The 15,591-nt window shown below is 45.4% G+C and overlaps 1 protein-coding gene across 4 annotated transcripts; it reads right to left on the bottom strand.

Annotated features, from left to right (window-relative positions):
- Window positions 1-8,864: 8,864 nt before the first annotated feature.
- btbd10b (BTB (POZ) domain containing 10b) lies at window positions 8,865-15,253 on the bottom strand. 4 transcript variants are annotated; one of them, XM_076022511.1, is made up of 9 exons: window positions 15,094-15,252; window positions 14,523-14,670; window positions 12,204-12,397; window positions 11,537-11,852; window positions 11,322-11,424; window positions 10,647-10,767; window positions 10,363-10,560; window positions 10,153-10,263; window positions 8,865-9,900 (listed from the first exon to the last, which is right to left on the bottom strand). In XM_076022511.1, the coding sequence occupies exons 2-9, from the start codon at window positions 14,621-14,623 to the stop codon at window positions 9,569-9,571; spliced, it is 1,476 nt and encodes a 491-aa protein (XP_075878626.1). In that variant the 5' UTR covers window positions 14,624-14,670; window positions 15,094-15,252; the 3' UTR covers window positions 8,865-9,568. The 4 variants fall into 4 exon arrangements, with proteins under 4 accessions (XP_075878626.1, XP_075878630.1, XP_075878638.1 ...); XM_076022515.1 differs by having other exon boundaries at window positions 12,204-12,394; XM_076022523.1 differs by lacking the exon at window positions 14,523-14,670 and having other exon boundaries at window positions 12,204-12,394; window positions 15,094-15,253.
- Between the last annotated feature and the right edge of the window lie 338 nt (window positions 15,254-15,591).

The following is a 15,591-nucleotide window of genomic DNA, read 5'->3' as shown; positions in this document are numbered from 1 at the left end:
ACACACAAAGGATTTGAGAATTCTTCTGTCAGCGGCGTCTCATGTTACAAGGTGACCCAGACGCTGAGTGATAAAGGAACCCTCCTCGGTGTGAATCACTCGTCAAAACACACACAAAGTTCACAGCCGCTTCACATTGCAAGAAAAATCAAATGTAACATTCAGGGCTTTCCTGTCAGTTCTGCAGAAAATCGAGGTGGAGCCTTGCATACAGAAAAGAGCTACATCCCAACTTGGTTTTGGAAACAGAATACTCACTTCAGCAGCTGTGTCTGCTTGGATTGGCCTGGGGTGAAATGAGGGCAGATTACTGGTCCTATTAAATGTCTGCAATACAACACATGCATGTCACTTGTTGAGGTTGAATGTTTTAGAATTTAGGAGGCGACGGAGTTCCACCACTGTTTGTTTTAGTGCTCTGTAAACCATGAGGAGGGAATGGACACTGTGATGGACACCATAAAAAGACAATGGAATAAATGAGCGAGGGTCTCAGCTTGTCAAAGGGAGAAAGGGATGTTAATTGCACCACCTCATTTCTCCAGTTTAAGTTCTCCATTTGATGACGCCCCAAGACTGTGAGGTCATGAAGAACAGTTTCCATTTCTTTCTGCAAAACAAAGAGATAAAGAAACGATCGAACCAATCACGTGCGTAGAGCCTCAGAAGTGTGACCCTCACTAAAGATAGCTGAGATTGAGATGCAGATACTGAGCTGATTAGACAACGCTAACTACTCTGTGGCCTGCAGGTGACAGTGTGTTGTTAAATATGTTACCGTGAAAGCTCACCCAAGGCCTTCTACGCAGGCCACTCCAGCGCGAGCAGGGATTACCCTTCACCCTGAGGGACAGTTTATATACTTGTGATGAACTGTTGAAGCACTTATTTTTAATATCGATTTTTCATTTATATGTCATTTTTTTGAGGTGAGATGTAATAAAAAAAAAAAAAATGAAGGAAAACAAGAAACCTGTCCAGTGTGCAGCTCAGCAACTGAGCTCACCGTCTTGGACAAATGAATGCGCAAGTGCACGTTACCCTGATTCCTTAGGCTACTTAATAGGCCTGTTGAATAATACATAAAACACTGGTGACAGCGGAAGGTTCTCAGCATATACAGTGACCGAGTGACATGACTCAACAAAACAACAGAGGGTTGTGTAACTCTGAACATGTTAAATGGCAGGTGCATAACATCCGGGATCCCTAGTTTGATGTGTTGCACAGAGATCATGACTTCTGGACTTTGGGGGCGAGGGGTGGCGCTTTAATGCTTGAGAGGAGAATCTGTAACTGTATCAATCCATCAAACTTGTTTTCTTCTGTATTTGTTCTGTTCTAATACGTTTTCCCCCCACACGCATCTTCACTGAAGTGACAGAGACACAACATTTAAGCCTTTTTGAATATTAAGAACAATGCTCTTTATATGATTGATTAAAGTGGGGCGCTCTCATGAACCAATAAGAACTGAAGTCTCGTTGGACATTTATTTCATCACTAGAATTTGAACTAGTTTTGACAACCCTCACATCATGTCATTCTTAACAGCAGAGCCTCGACCCACAAGCACATGAAACCATTTCATGTGATGCGTTACAAGCGTGGATGTGAGGCTCCTCTGCCCTCCGAGTTCCTGGAAGGAAAAAAGTCAAAGCGCATTCCTGCCCTTTGTTTGTTTCTCTGTCTCACCGCTGAGGAGAGGTTCCCACACTGCTGAATGGCTCGCACCAATGTCAACCTTTAATCACGTTGAGTGTCTCCCCCAGCAGACCCCTGCAGCCACTCCAGGAGGAAGTTTCTCAGCAACCTCAAGTGCCCTTCGCTGAGGCTTTGCACAGAGCTGGCCTCAACAAAACAAAAAGGTTTGAGGAATGAAGACGTACGTCCTGCTCCAACAAGGTTCCTTGTTTCTATGATATTGTAGATGTAGACTAAACTCTGACTCATGGGGCACAGGAGGCGTCTCAGTTGACTAGAGCAAGTGGCAAGTGACATGGCAATTTTCTTTTTTTTTTAAGCTGCAAGCAGCGTTCAAGAGACAGATTCTTCTGTGGCCTGCCGACCTCTGCTGACCTCTGCAACCCTTGTCGACATCTGCCATCAATGCAAGTGCCGTTGTAAACCATGAACCCGATCAATAGTCTTTGCCCCTATGGGTTAAATGCTCATGTATCGGAAATGATTTGGAAGTCTGGACCTGTGTGGAAAAATTGAGTTTTGAAGAAAATTTAACACCTACGATTTTGGACTTTTGCAGTTTTAAAAGAAGTGTTGACTTTTTCAATCCTGCATTTCTGGAGGTCAAAGGTCAGAGCATATTAAATATAGGACTTGATGAGATGAACATGTAAGTACCATCTGGGATTTGAATGCACATCTTCCACACCACAATCAGAGGTATAACCTACTGAGCTACCTTCTTTGTTAGCCTAACAGCATGGAGGTATACAAGTAACCCTATTTATACAGCCGGCCTCCATGTCAGTACTGTGCTATAATAAACACACTACTATGAACTGTTTTATGATATTATACAGTGACCTATATGATATATAAACATATATAATTTGATAGTCTCGATTTTAATGTGATATGCTCTTCTGATTTTCATAAAATAATTTTGTGTTTTGGTGACTTATTCTCCTGTTTTTTTGTTTTTCATTTTCTTTTATTCTGTGTTTCTGTCGCTGCTGTATGTTTGTCAGTGTGTGTTTGTCTGTGTCAGGTGAAGCAATGAGTCCAAATACCAACAACCAAAACTTGCATTGCGTCCGTTGAATTTCTGAGCTTTTCAATCTTCTGAGCATTTGGAATTTCCTTCCTGTCGAGATCAACAGGAAACAGCAAACAGGTAAGTGGAGCTAGTTAGCTAGCTAGCTAGCTAACGCCCTCTTCCTTCTTCCCTTCAAATTAAATTTTAAAAGAGTGAGGATTAATATTATTATTTGGTCAAAATTTGACATAAAATTCTTCAACTCCATTTGCTGTTACTCCAGTTCAAAGTGACCGGCTGTTTATTTGTTCATTCAAGAGTCTAGTGGCGAAACATACAATGTCAAATCATTGCTGTTTTTATGTACTGATATCCTTCCACAGTCCTCTGGAACTGTGCAGGTCAGCTCAGTGGGTTAGGCAGCTGAATCTGCTGTTGGAGACCAGAGTTTGAATCCTGGTCTCCACCATGAGTAGTTTATATAACTTTTAAAGTCAAAGTGAGAGAGAAGGGCGAGAAAACGGAACTTCATCTCATCTGGACAGATGGAGGAAGCCTGACTGTGGTGGAGGATCACTGCTGTCTGACAGGGGGTCGGGAAGGATTTGGGGAACATGCATCAAGCGGCAGTGTTTGTGTGTGCGTGCTGTGCGTGTGTGTGTGTGCTGGTAACCGAGGCCCGTGTGCAGCCACTAAATCATTTTGTCACACAAACTCATTTACTCCTCTGCAATCGGCTGCAGGAAATGACATGTTGAAGAAAACCTCCTTCGCAGGAGGCCTTTACATGTCGGCAGGGAGTCCGGGGCTCTTGTTTACATAGTTGCTGACGCATCAGTTACGTGTTGATCATTGCACAAATGAGGTCTCCGGGGTTGGCCAGCAAAAAGAGACACAGCGGCACAGCAGAGCTCAACGCATTGATCGCTGAAACCGGCCGCGTCCAAAAATGCATTTAAGCACAACCTATAGTCACAGCCGAGGCTGCTGGACTGCTGATGATTTTGGTCAAGTAACTCAATTTGGGTTTCAAAAAGTCGCTACAGTACATTTATAGAAGAGGCTGCAGCGTTGATACAAATGCACTCCAGTTCGATACATCAACTCGACTGAAAATCAGGATTGTGCGCTACTGAAAACATCATCAAGTTAACAAGTAGAGGGGCGAAAAAATAACCACTCCATCTAATTAATTTAAGGGAATTCTTTTACAGACGCTGTTGTCAAAGGGAATTCAGTGCATGTCACCAAGAGAAATTAACTTCCTTTAATGGCACAACCAGCTAGCGTCCCCTAATCCCTGGAATGTGTCCCCTTTTTTTTTTTGTCTGTGGGAAGCTTTGGGCCGCTCGGCCACCAAGTCACTAATGAAGGTACTGACTCGAGAGTCGCGGCCTCAGCGCCGGCACTGAGGTGGGAGCCGTTCAGGGGGCACGCGGCCCGCTGCTAGCAGGCCGGGGCCGCCACCGTGCACTCATTAGGGCTCATTGTGCCTGTGGCAGGTGTGTTAATCCTGTCAGGCCGGGCGCTGACCCCCGAGACCCTGCCTGCGGGATACTGTAGAACCTCTTTCTCTTTCTCAGAGCCTGTCACCTCCTGTAGGAGCAGATGGAGCCAAGGTCTGTCAGCCGCGGCGGGCAAAGTTCCCTCCAAAAATCTGCTTTCAGAGGGGAAAGAGAGAGACGCAATAAAACGCTGCAACGATCCTGCTGCTGGTTGTTTCAGAAGCCTAAAAGGTTCCGTATAATAGGTGTTATCGGTATGATAGGTATAATTTTCCATCCCAGACTATCTATCTATCTATCTATCCATCTATCCATCTATCTATCTATCTATCTGACAATAAAATATACTATTTGTCTGAGACGGCAGGCTATCGTTCAATCACGCTAAAGCTAAAAGCTGAGGTGTTTCAGTATTAACTGCGTCCTTCAATGACGTCTCTCTGTCTTTTGTATACGTGACTCAGTGGGCCGTCAACAACTGTGCCGACCTCAACTGTGTTCACATCGCTGAAGTGGTCAAGATCAAAACGGCTTCACAACTTTACATTTTATGTGACTGTGTTGAAATTGTGACCACAATAGCAGATGGAGTGCATAGGACTGAGCTCTCTGGGCAGAGAGATCTGAGCAGTTACTTGTAGTACGATCTTAGTTTGTTCCATGAATAAAAGTAGAAAACTGCAAAGGACTCTGATACAAATGGTTGCCGCCACTGAATAGTCTCACCGGCAGTGACGGGAAGTGAACAGATAGACAAGGACACTTGTCTCTCTCTCTCTCTCTCTCTCTCTCTATATATATATATATATATATATATGTATATATATATATATATATATATATATATATATATATGTCTTGCTCCTAGTTCGCTGTCATTTCTTTTAAGGAAGCCCACCTGTCTGTGCCATAAATGTAAATATAATATAAATAGCCAGGCGGGCTTCCTTTAATACTGGGCTTCCTTAAAAATTTTACACACTGACCCTAAAATGGGTGACACGGCGGTGCAGTGGTTAGCACTGCCATCACACAGCATGCATCTTGTGGGTTCGATTCTGGGATTGGGACCTTTCTGTGTGGAGTTTATGTGGGTTCTCTCCGGGTTCTCCAGCTTCCTCCCACAGTCCAAAAACATGCATGTGAGGGTTAAATTGTCCATATGTGTGAGTAAGTAGAGTAAGTGAAATTGGTTATTTGTCTTTGTTTTGTCTCTAAGTGGCCCTGTGATGAACTGGCGACTTGTCCAAAGTGTCACCTTGCCTTCGCCCTGTGACAGCTGGGAGAGGCTCCAGCAGACCCCCAAAACCCTGATTGGTAGGACATTTTTTTAAATTTATTTGTTATATTTTTACTGCACTTTATGACTTACACGTGTCCGGCTGTCTCAGGTGGTCTCTGTGGCAAAACAGGCCACACCCATCCGTGAAGAAAAGAGCAGCGTGGGTATCGCAGGCTCGGTTATCACCTCCGACTGCACACGGGCGCTCTCCTATCGCTCACAGCGGGTCCCGTTGGGTGTTCTCGGTGTATCAGTTACAGACAAGCCCGTTGAGGTGTTCTGGGGTGTTTCTGAACTTCTCTTAATTATCTTCCGTGTATAAAAGTGAAGGGATTCCGCTGCGGGCGAAGGAACAATTGCTGCTACTTGCCCTTTCTTGTCCCTCAGGTCGGCGTTTGGCTTCGCTTACAATGGAGACGGATTGTGTTGCAGGACATTTGTGGGTCACTGCATCGCACTGCCTCCTCGAAGACGCAGAGCACTTGAGCTTTTAGTCAGTTGAGGCCTCACTGCCGTGCTGAAAAAGTCTGCAGGTTTGTTTTTTTTTTTTTTTCCTCAACGAAGCACAGATCTAAAGCGCGGGGGTAATTGATTAGCGCGCTAGTGGCTAATTGCCATAATGGCTTTACAGCGTGCCCTCGTTTTCTCTCGTTATCTACGCGAGGAGTGTTGTCGATGGATGTAAACCTTTGTGCTCATGTCACATGTTAGGAAACACAACACTGCTAATCTTTACAGCTAACGCTGTCAGATACAGGAACAAAGATAGCCGCGGCTACGCCATCAACAGGTCAGTCAGTGAAATTGGCAGCGGAACCTTCAGCCCATCAGATGGCAAACAGGAGGGAGAGCTGCACGTGACAAAAACAGCGCATTTCATTAGCTTTTTAGAGCAGAAAATAGCGGCGGTACCGCTAATGATGCCTGCAGTGGCTGGCAATACACTCCATTTCTATCTTTAACCAGAAATATTTATGTAACGATGTGGGTCAGCGGGTACATTCTGAGAGAAAAAAATATATAAATGTATTTTCGAGTGTGCTACAATTTTAGTTAAATCTGACTGGTGAGAAAGCCTCGGTTTGAACTGCATTCTCGTGATAAAACAGCACCATGACACATTGCAGAACTTTCATTTGAGTCTTTACTCAAACAAACAAACAAACAAACCACTGATTCACACAGAATCAAACAAAACCAACAAATGAAACAAATAGTGAGAAACCGTGACCGTGTCGTCATGCAGACTGTTTTGACTGCTTCTGAGCAGATTTTCATCTCATGAATCTTGGACAGACTTAAACACAATCCAGTCACCATCTAATCTCAGTGGATGGAGAAACTTGCCGCAGCCGCACCCCTGAAGGTCGTTGCCGTGCGCCTGGCCAAGGTTAAGATGGTCCAAGTGACTCATTCGCACAGTTCCACCGCACTGGAGCAGAGTTGAAGCCATTAATCTGTAGATGTTCTGATAAAGTCTCTTGACAAATCCCCCCCCCATTAGCGCGTTCTGTCTCCGATTACCTTTGTCTGACTTGAGACACTTGACCTTTATGTTGCTGGCGGGGCGTCTCTGGTTACATGCTGCACGTTGTCCGTTTATTTATTTTGTCAGGGTCGTGGGGAGGAAGGATTACGTGCGTTGACGTTCACGTCTCCGTCAGACACGCCTACAGTGGCCTTTTGTGCTGCGAAAACAAATCTGCAAAACTGTGACCATTTTACTGACGAACCCCGGACAATTTCAAATCTGAGAGCAGAGCGAAAGCGTGGCCCGTCTGTCTGCGTGTAACTGACAGCTCCCTGCTAATCCAGCGCAAAACAACTTGTTGCAATTGATTCATCGCGCGTTGACGTGCGGCAAACTAATACAATGGCCACCTCGAAGAGCAGATGGAGAGAAGGTGTCGTATTACACACTCACATTTTTCTGATGGAAATTTATTTAATTAGACGTCACCAGAGCTTCTGCTAAGCCAGCTGCTAGAAAGAGCAGCAGTCAAAAAATAAACCCTCTCATATATCAGCAATCTGTTTTCATCCAAACATCTGTGCACTTGCCGGTTTTTTGTTTTTTTTTATTACACAGCTGAAATATATATATATATTTTAATTGCTTTTGAATCAAGCTTACTCAACTTTGAATGGGGTTGCAAGTGATCATGGCCTTGTCAAGACAAATAGTTCAGGGTGTTTTAGTGGATGGACTGTTAATCAAGAAATGGTTGGTTCAACTCCACCTTGACCTTGTGCTTTAAAGTCAAGGAAGGTCTCTGGAATGAAGGCACAATTCTGTTTGGACAAATAGCTCAGGTTGGTGTATAGACTGTGATCACAGTCAGTGTCTTTTACATGTTTGTTTTAGAATCAATTTTGTTTGGCAAGATCAAATCTATCCATTTTTGTCTTTTTGTTTGTTCTTTTTTTTGTGTGTGTGAAAACAGTCTCATCAGTTGTATCAATAGAACCATGAAATAAAAATGCACTTTTGAGGCCTGCTGGGGTAAATAAATAGGCTACATAGTAAAGAGATATAATCTATACTCTACCAGTAAAACATTTACACAGCAGATTTGACTGAGTCAATCTGCTGCTTCTCCTCTCACATAGAATCCCTTAGGAACTTTGAATATATCAGCAGAAATCCTCCCTGTTTGTTGTGCACTGCTGCTAACATGTGGCAAGAGGAGGTAGTGACTGTGTAGGATCCTTTCCTTGGTTGATGAGCCCTTAAATATCTGAACTTCAAAAACTTTTTATTTAAACAAAAGAAAAAAGGAAATTTTATGAACTTGGCCAAACAACTCCAACATGTTGCTTTAAATATTTGTTTTACTGATTTCTGCTTTTTTTTTGTTCATAAGTGTTTATTGTGTATTTTACATGGTCAGTGCACAATCATACAATTTCAACAAAATTTGTGTGTGTGCGACTATTTCAGGATTTCCTGGAAAAGTTCACGACTCAAGGCTCAGTGCTCATGTCGGTTCATCATGTTTCTCCATACAAGGATTGGTACCGTGAAAGAAGTTGGGTCAGGACGACGGTCCAGGTTTAATGGGACTGTCAAGAAGTTTCTTTGTTTCAGATCTCTGGTGCTTTACTCCAGCCTTATTTAATTAAAGTTTCTCAACCGTTTCATTTCCCTTAGTTGTCCATCCCTTGTCCAATTTGTACAAGTCACAACATATTGTACTGTATTTTCTGATTTATTCTTTGATCATGCAGAGATCAATCAACCTGAATAATCATGTTCTTCAAACATTCCCAATCACTTCCTGTCTCAACTGCTGGCAGTCGTCCCGCTGAGGGTCGGCGACGCACCGAGAAAAACTGACAATCAAGGATGGCTTATGCAAAAACATTTTTATTGATGTCTTTATTTGATGATTTTTATATTTCATTTTTAAACAACAGTTCCAAGCTTTGCACAAAAAAAGATTTGGACAACAACAGCCTGTGCTCTGCTGAATATCACATCAAGTCCAGCCAATGACGACATACCCAATTACAAGATTTTAAGACATCTGAGAGAAGCTGAACTGGAGATCATGACACTAAGTGGTGATGACTGATGTTCTCCATAGCACTTCCTGTATTCTTCCCCTCCAAAGCACAATGACGCGGTGGGGCCACCCGAGGAAAAAAACCAAACGCAAACTTATCAGTGAAATAAAACCCTGTGAGAAAAACAGTGACACCACAAGAGTGCTTGGCCAAACTCATATTAAGGTACAAGAACGTAGTAAATAATAATGTTAATATTAAGTATTTACCGATTTCTTTTTTTTCTCCCCAACACAGAAAAATAAAATTCCTTTGGTCAAGTAAAAAAAAATTAAAACAATAGTGAACACACTTGTTTCAACCAGTCTCATGCCCCTCGCGCTTCTTTCTCAACAGTCAACCAGATACTTGAGGCTCTAAGGCTGCAAAGGAGGTGTCAAGGCAATATGGTTATGGTGCCCCTGGAGCTCCATGCTGCAGCATGCTGGGAGAAGGACTAGAGGAGGAGGAGGAGGAGGAGGGCGGCAGAGGCATTGAGTGAGGACCCGTGTGTCCTCAGACAGCAGGTGAAGGTGCATCAGGATCAGGCTCATTGCTGAAGTTGTTGCTGTAGTGATTCCCACTGGGGGGGTGGTTGGGCAGGATGTCCAGTTCGTCCACCTGGGGGCCGGGGTGCATCACCACCAGCTGGTCCTGGGGAATGTCCGCCGCCGCCGCCGCCAGGTTCGTGATGGACTTGGACTTGACGCACTGGAAGTCCACGTGGCGGCTTTTGCCCTCCTCCTTCTCCCAGGACATGCGGATGAAGGGCCTCTGCACGTAGTTGTAGATGACCTCTGGACGACCTCCCGGGCGTTTCTTCACCTTCTCCTTGTACGTGGGATAGCCTGGCGATAAGGAGCGCACGCCGTTAATACAGCTAGCCTTCGCAGGAGCCAACCAGTGTCAGTGGCCGCAACAGTGGAGTTCAGCTTTATTGCTAGCAAAGTTGAAAATGTGAAACAAATGGAGTCTTTTCCTTTAAATCAGTATTGATGCCTATTTTTTATTTCTTGGGCGTGGTTTCAGTGTCTGGCTATTTTCTGATTGGCCTCTAAATTGCAAATGACATTTGACTTAAAACAAAGAGTTTGTCTTACCTTCAATGCCGAGTCGGATTTTCTTCAATCCCCTCTCCTTCAAAACAGACTTGGCCACGTCTCGGTTCTCGATATACTTGAAAAATCTGTACAGCTTTGTGCTGTAAATAACTGCGGAAAGAGCCAAAGCAGAGAGACGTCACCGCGCGCCGTTCAACCGCGCGTCTTCAAGACCTGCGGGTCGGCGCAGAGGCGCCGCTGTGAGCTTACTCTGCGAGTACTCCTCTCCCATCTGCGGCGGATACTCCTCGTCCCAGTCCACCACGTCGTCGTCGGTCAGGACGACGATGTGACACTCCCTCTCCCCGCTCTGGGCGCTGGCCACCATCAGAGGCAGGACCATCTCCTCCAGGTAGAACTCAAACTGTCTGCGGGCTCCGTCGTTGGACAGCTCGTGCATCAGGGCACCTGGCGACAGAGGGACGGCGGGTCAGACGGTGTGAGGCGGGCGGCAGCAGCGAGCGGCTCCGGAGCGCACGCGACGGGACACTCACTGAGGTCTCTGCACTTGATGGTGCTGTAGTCGAAGGAGATGCATAGATAGTCGCACGCCTCCCGCAGCTCGGGGATGGAGATTCCATCAGGGCACCGGATTATCCCAGATTTGTAATAATCCTGTCAATTTAACAGAAAGCACGTGGGAGGTCAAGCGCGTGCTCGTCATTCAAGCAGAAGAAAGAAGAGAAATCCGGTAAAAGCGCCGGACTCGGATCACAGAACACAGATTACAAACTCTGATGCTCTGTGGACACGTTGTGAAGAACTCAAACACATCGAGTGGACTCCGGTGTTTCAAAAGTTAAGACCCGACTTGATTTACAAGAGTTGTAAAAACTTTTGACTGAATTGGTGCTCGTACATTAACATTTGTCTTGGCAGAACTTTGAGCAGGCTCAGAGAAATGTGTGGTGAGCTAAAAAATAGATGCCCACATGGGTTACCTTCAATATCCCATATTATATTATTATGCATTAGATTATGTCATAATTCAATCAGAACTTCTCAGAGGTAATGGGAGCGACTCTAATTGAGATTACAATGTATACGTTGTTCAAGGTCAATATTGTTGTGCTGCGATGGCTTCATTAATATGTAACATTTGCAGTACTTTCAGTTGTGGTTTTGCCATCAGCGATACACAATGTGGAAACAGAGAGAGGGACACTGACCAGGATTGCTCTGAAAACCGTGGAGCTAATGCCTTCAGCCACTTCGTACTCGCCCTTCTCATTGGGCCTGGTGAAGTTGTGCTCTCTTCCAGAGCCAAACATTCTGAAACACAGAAACTTTGAGTTATTCTCAAACGCGACGATAATCCGAAACAAGAAATGAAGACGAGACGAGGACAAGGACGAGGACGAGGACGAGGACGACGTTCCGCTACCTGCCCAACATGGTGTTCGGCTGCGCTGTGAAGATGGATGGATCGACGACAAAACGAGTGTTGTCCACAATCAGCGTGACTCTCTCCGAGGTCCTGGTGCTGCGGCTCCCCACGGACGCGCTGGCTCCGGCCTCCTTGGGATTCTCGTAAACAAAGACCATCTCTCCGACTCCCAGGCTTTTGAAGGTGCCCTCGTTGCTGGACAGGCTACTGGTGCGGCTGCTCACCACCCCGCTGCTGCTGGAGCCGCTGGGAGAGACCCGCTGAGGGCGGGGACTGCCGGGCCGGGACGACGGGCCGCCATCTCGCTCGCGGTCTGCACACAAAACAACGTCCAATATTAAAAACTGACTGAATTTTACTTTAACTGTTTTTGTTTTTTACTTATCAGAGACACAAACAGTATTCAATGCAATCAAATCTGAAAGGAGTTGTGTCCCTGAATGCCTCTTTAGAATCAAGACAAGCCAGGGCACTCACGCCAAACAAAGCAGAAAATGAGTATTGACTTTAAGCATTAGCGGTGGAAAAACAGCAGAGACGCGGCCGGCGTCCGAGGAGCGAGTTGATGAACCCGCTCAGCTGTTCTCTGCAGACGCTGCCCGGGGCTGCGGGCGCCTGAACATGACATCCATATAAGCCCCCAGTTCTCCGGGCGCGCACTCACCGCTGTTGTGCTGGCGGGTGGGTGAGGTGACGTTGCGAATGCAGGGGGTGAGCTGGCCTTCTCTCTCGTGCGACGAGTCCCTGGAGCGGTCGCTGGAGCGGCGGCGGTCACGTGAGCGGTCACAACCTCCGCTGGCACCATGCAGGCTCATCTTCCTGTGTTCGGCCTCCACACGCGACGCTCGGCCCTGGCTGCTTTTCCAGACAAAAGCAACATTTCCAGTCTCACAGGTAGGGCTGGGCAATTTTGGTCAACACTAAAATCACGATTTTGTTCTCCGAAAACTCGATTTTTGATTTCGATTTCGATTTTTTTTTTTTTTTTTGGGGGGGGGGGGTCTCCACGTTAAATATGCTACAAAAACGGGTTGTGTGCGACTTCGGAAAAATAATTTACCAGCTAGTGGTGAGGGCAGCAAACAGAATCACTTCCTGGATTTAACACCTGCTGCGGCTAGTGCAGATGCGAGTAAACATAGGCAGCCAGTTAACAGTTTCTCGGGGCGGGGGGGCGACTACGGTACCCAAGAGGCGCCAACCCAGAAGCATGAAAGAGGAAAATCGAGTTTCCGATTTTCCTCTATTTAACGTCGTTACGACTAAAAAAAAAAATAATCTGATTTCGATTTAAGATCGATTAATCGCACAGCCCCGAGCTGCAGGGTACATGACAGAGCTCCCTTATTTATTTCCTCCAGCCAAGCAGTTCAGACTTGTTTAGTTACACATATATCACATATAATTAATTTTTTGTAATGCAACAAGCCAATTACAGAAGTAATGTAGAATTTCCCACATACCCTGACTCTCCCCCCCCCCTCCCCCCACCTCCACATTAACAAGCACAGGTAGTGAAAGAGGAGCTTTACATCAATGAGTGCATTAATGCCTGGTTGACGGTATGAGAAAGGAAGCTCCACCAGCAACACAATGGTAAGAGACCCAAAGAAGACAGAGGGGAAATGTTCACAGCTTTGTGTCGCCCGTCCGGCGTCAGGAAAACCTACTTCAGGCTCCAGGCGATGCTTTGACTGTCAATGGTATTATGCACTCGTATGACTCCGATCTGACAGTTTCAGCAATTTTCTGCGTTGTCTTCATGCAGGGAAATATGCCCCATTACAGGGAATCATAAAAACCATATTCATAATTACCTTGTGCAAGAATGAAATTATAAACTATATATTAAACACCACAATTTTTCATTGACTGATCGCCGCTCGTCTCCAACCTTATGCCCACCAGAAAGGGCCCTTGAGTAAGGCTCCTGGAGCGCTGGCTACACTCCAGGCGCTGCACTGCGGCAGCCCACTGCTCCCACTATGAAGGGTTAACTAGAGAGAAAGACTTTCCCCAAGGAGATCAGTAAAGTGACAAAAACCTTTTGAAAAAAAACCCCAACAAAACTTGGCGGTCTCAGGTGGTGCAGCCGAGCATGCACATCGGGGCCGCTGAGGAATGCAACACTTGCCCACATGCCGTGCAGTCATATTAATCATTATACCTCAGCTAGCTTGTTTGTAATGATCACTAAAAAGAGCAAATTGTAAGTGACAATGAAAGTAGATTAACTGCCCGGCCTCGCTACAGCAGCCTCTGATGGGACTGATGGCAGTGCTTTGATACCAGGGAGGGTCAGTGACAGAGACCGTAGACATACCTACATATTGCTGTCTTACTCCCTAAGCTGCACACTCTGACACGCACACATTGGTTTTTCCACACACATTGTCCATAACATAGCTGTATAGTTGTATTGCCATGGCAGAAGCACCAAGATGAAGCACTGCATTTGCAGACATTGGTCTAAAGGTCTTCTTGTACCACAACAGGCTCTGCCACATTCAATAACTCCACGTCAAGACACAAAGAATGCAGCCATAATTATACACCAACGCCGAGCCAACTGCCTCGGCTATTACTGCTTCCAGCAATCTGGAGGAAAGCACTTCCTCAGCATTACACTTCTCATTCAGGACCTGGCATTTAAAGGCACAGTCAAGAGAGACCCTGTTGCACCGGCTCTATGTATTTAGTTTTTCTTTCTCCTCTGGGTCTTCAAACACAAATCTGACCCCCGAATCCTTCTCAAAACACACGGAATTTGGAACCCACGTCAACGAGAACAGGTTAACAGACAAGAGAGCTGGCAGGAAATGATCTCAACAGGATGACGAGAACCACCGTGCCACATAGCAGGTCTCTCCTGGCAACGGTGGGGGTTACAGCGCTGTCTGAAGCCTCGTCGTCACACTGACACTACATTTGTCACGACGTGTACCTTTTGTTGTCTGGATTTATGCTCAGTTAGCTGACTCACCTAGAATGCTTGCAGAGTTTGCGAGGTCGTCTCGTTGCCGTTTGATCCCAGTTTTCGGTGTCACTTGAGTTGCTATCATATGACCGCAGACGCGCAGCCATCACCCGTACAGAGGGGAGTCCGCTCTAGATCTTTCGCCGTTCATAATCTGACAAATGACGAGATCAACAAGTCACATCGATCTAGCATCGAATGCTAACTGTTGGTAACTCACAGTTGGCAATAAATCCAAGTGCGCTACGAAAAACACGTATAAAAACAAAACCGTCAAGTGGCGATGTTTGTCGCTGACATTTCACTGGTTGCCCCGAGCATGACAAAAACATCCCATCATTTCAGAACGTTACTGATAACCGTAGAACGATTCACGATCACGTTAGCGGACGTTAGTTCCCCGTGTTAGCATGTCAAGCTAGCTCACGCAAGCTAACGGCACAAACATATGGCTTTTCATGACAAGTAAGCCCAATAAAACATTCTGAGACATATTTAGAAGTACGGAGTGTAACAGTGGCACAACGTGTGTTTAATTCTAATATTACATGGTCACAGTAAGAAAAAAAAAACCTACCCAGTGGCCAAAGTTTGCGCTGTGATGAAATCTCAACCGCTAAGCAGCGACCCAGCAGTCTCGTCTCTCCCAACGTCTCAAAACAGTAACCCCGCTGACGTCCAACGACGTAATGACGATTCAAAGTTTGACGTATTTTCAAAAATTAAAAAAAAGAAAAGAGCCACAAATTTGGTGTGGCTTCAGATTTGAATAACATTAACGCATTCATACAATATTTAATTTTTATTCAAAATACCAAAATGCTACAGATTTCAATATAAACGAATACAGGGGAACAAAGGACGAATATAATTTACCTTCTAAGCAGAGGGAGGGGGAAAAAAACTCGAGAGATCTCGCGAGATCTGCCAAGGGTCTCGGTTAATTTGCTGACTGGTGCTCTCGCGGTATCAACAATGACGTTTATTGATTGAAATAAGATGCAGTTTAATCGCTTAATTACGGTCATAAATAAATTAAAATGATAGACTTTTACTGCGTCTTCTTCAGGGGATA

This window comes from Nelusetta ayraudi, unplaced genomic scaffold (assembly GCF_046127955.1).
Source record: "Nelusetta ayraudi isolate G7.1 ecotype Tasmania unplaced genomic scaffold, CSIRO-AGI_Nayr_v1 ptg000002l, whole genome shotgun sequence".
Classification (NCBI taxonomy): domain Eukaryota; kingdom Metazoa; phylum Chordata; class Actinopteri; order Tetraodontiformes; family Monacanthidae; genus Nelusetta; species Nelusetta ayraudi.
The sequence above is the reverse complement of the archived record's forward strand: the minus strand, read 5'-3'. Positions and strand labels throughout refer to the sequence as shown.

Bases quoted from the DNA above. Each gene is read 5' to 3' on its own strand.
- btbd10b (XM_076022511.1), bottom strand. From the start codon at position 14,623: ATGGCTGCGCGTCTGCGGTCATATGATAGCAACTCAAGTGACACCGAA. The intron at 11,853-12,203 runs GTGAGTGCGCGC...TTTTGTGTGCAG, and splicing joins CACCCGCCAGCACAACAGCG to ACCGCGAGCGAGATGGCGGC. The intron at 10,264-10,362 runs GTAAGCTCACAG...CTCTTTCCGCAG, and splicing joins GGGAGAGGAGTACTCGCAGA to TTATTTACAGCACAAAGCTG.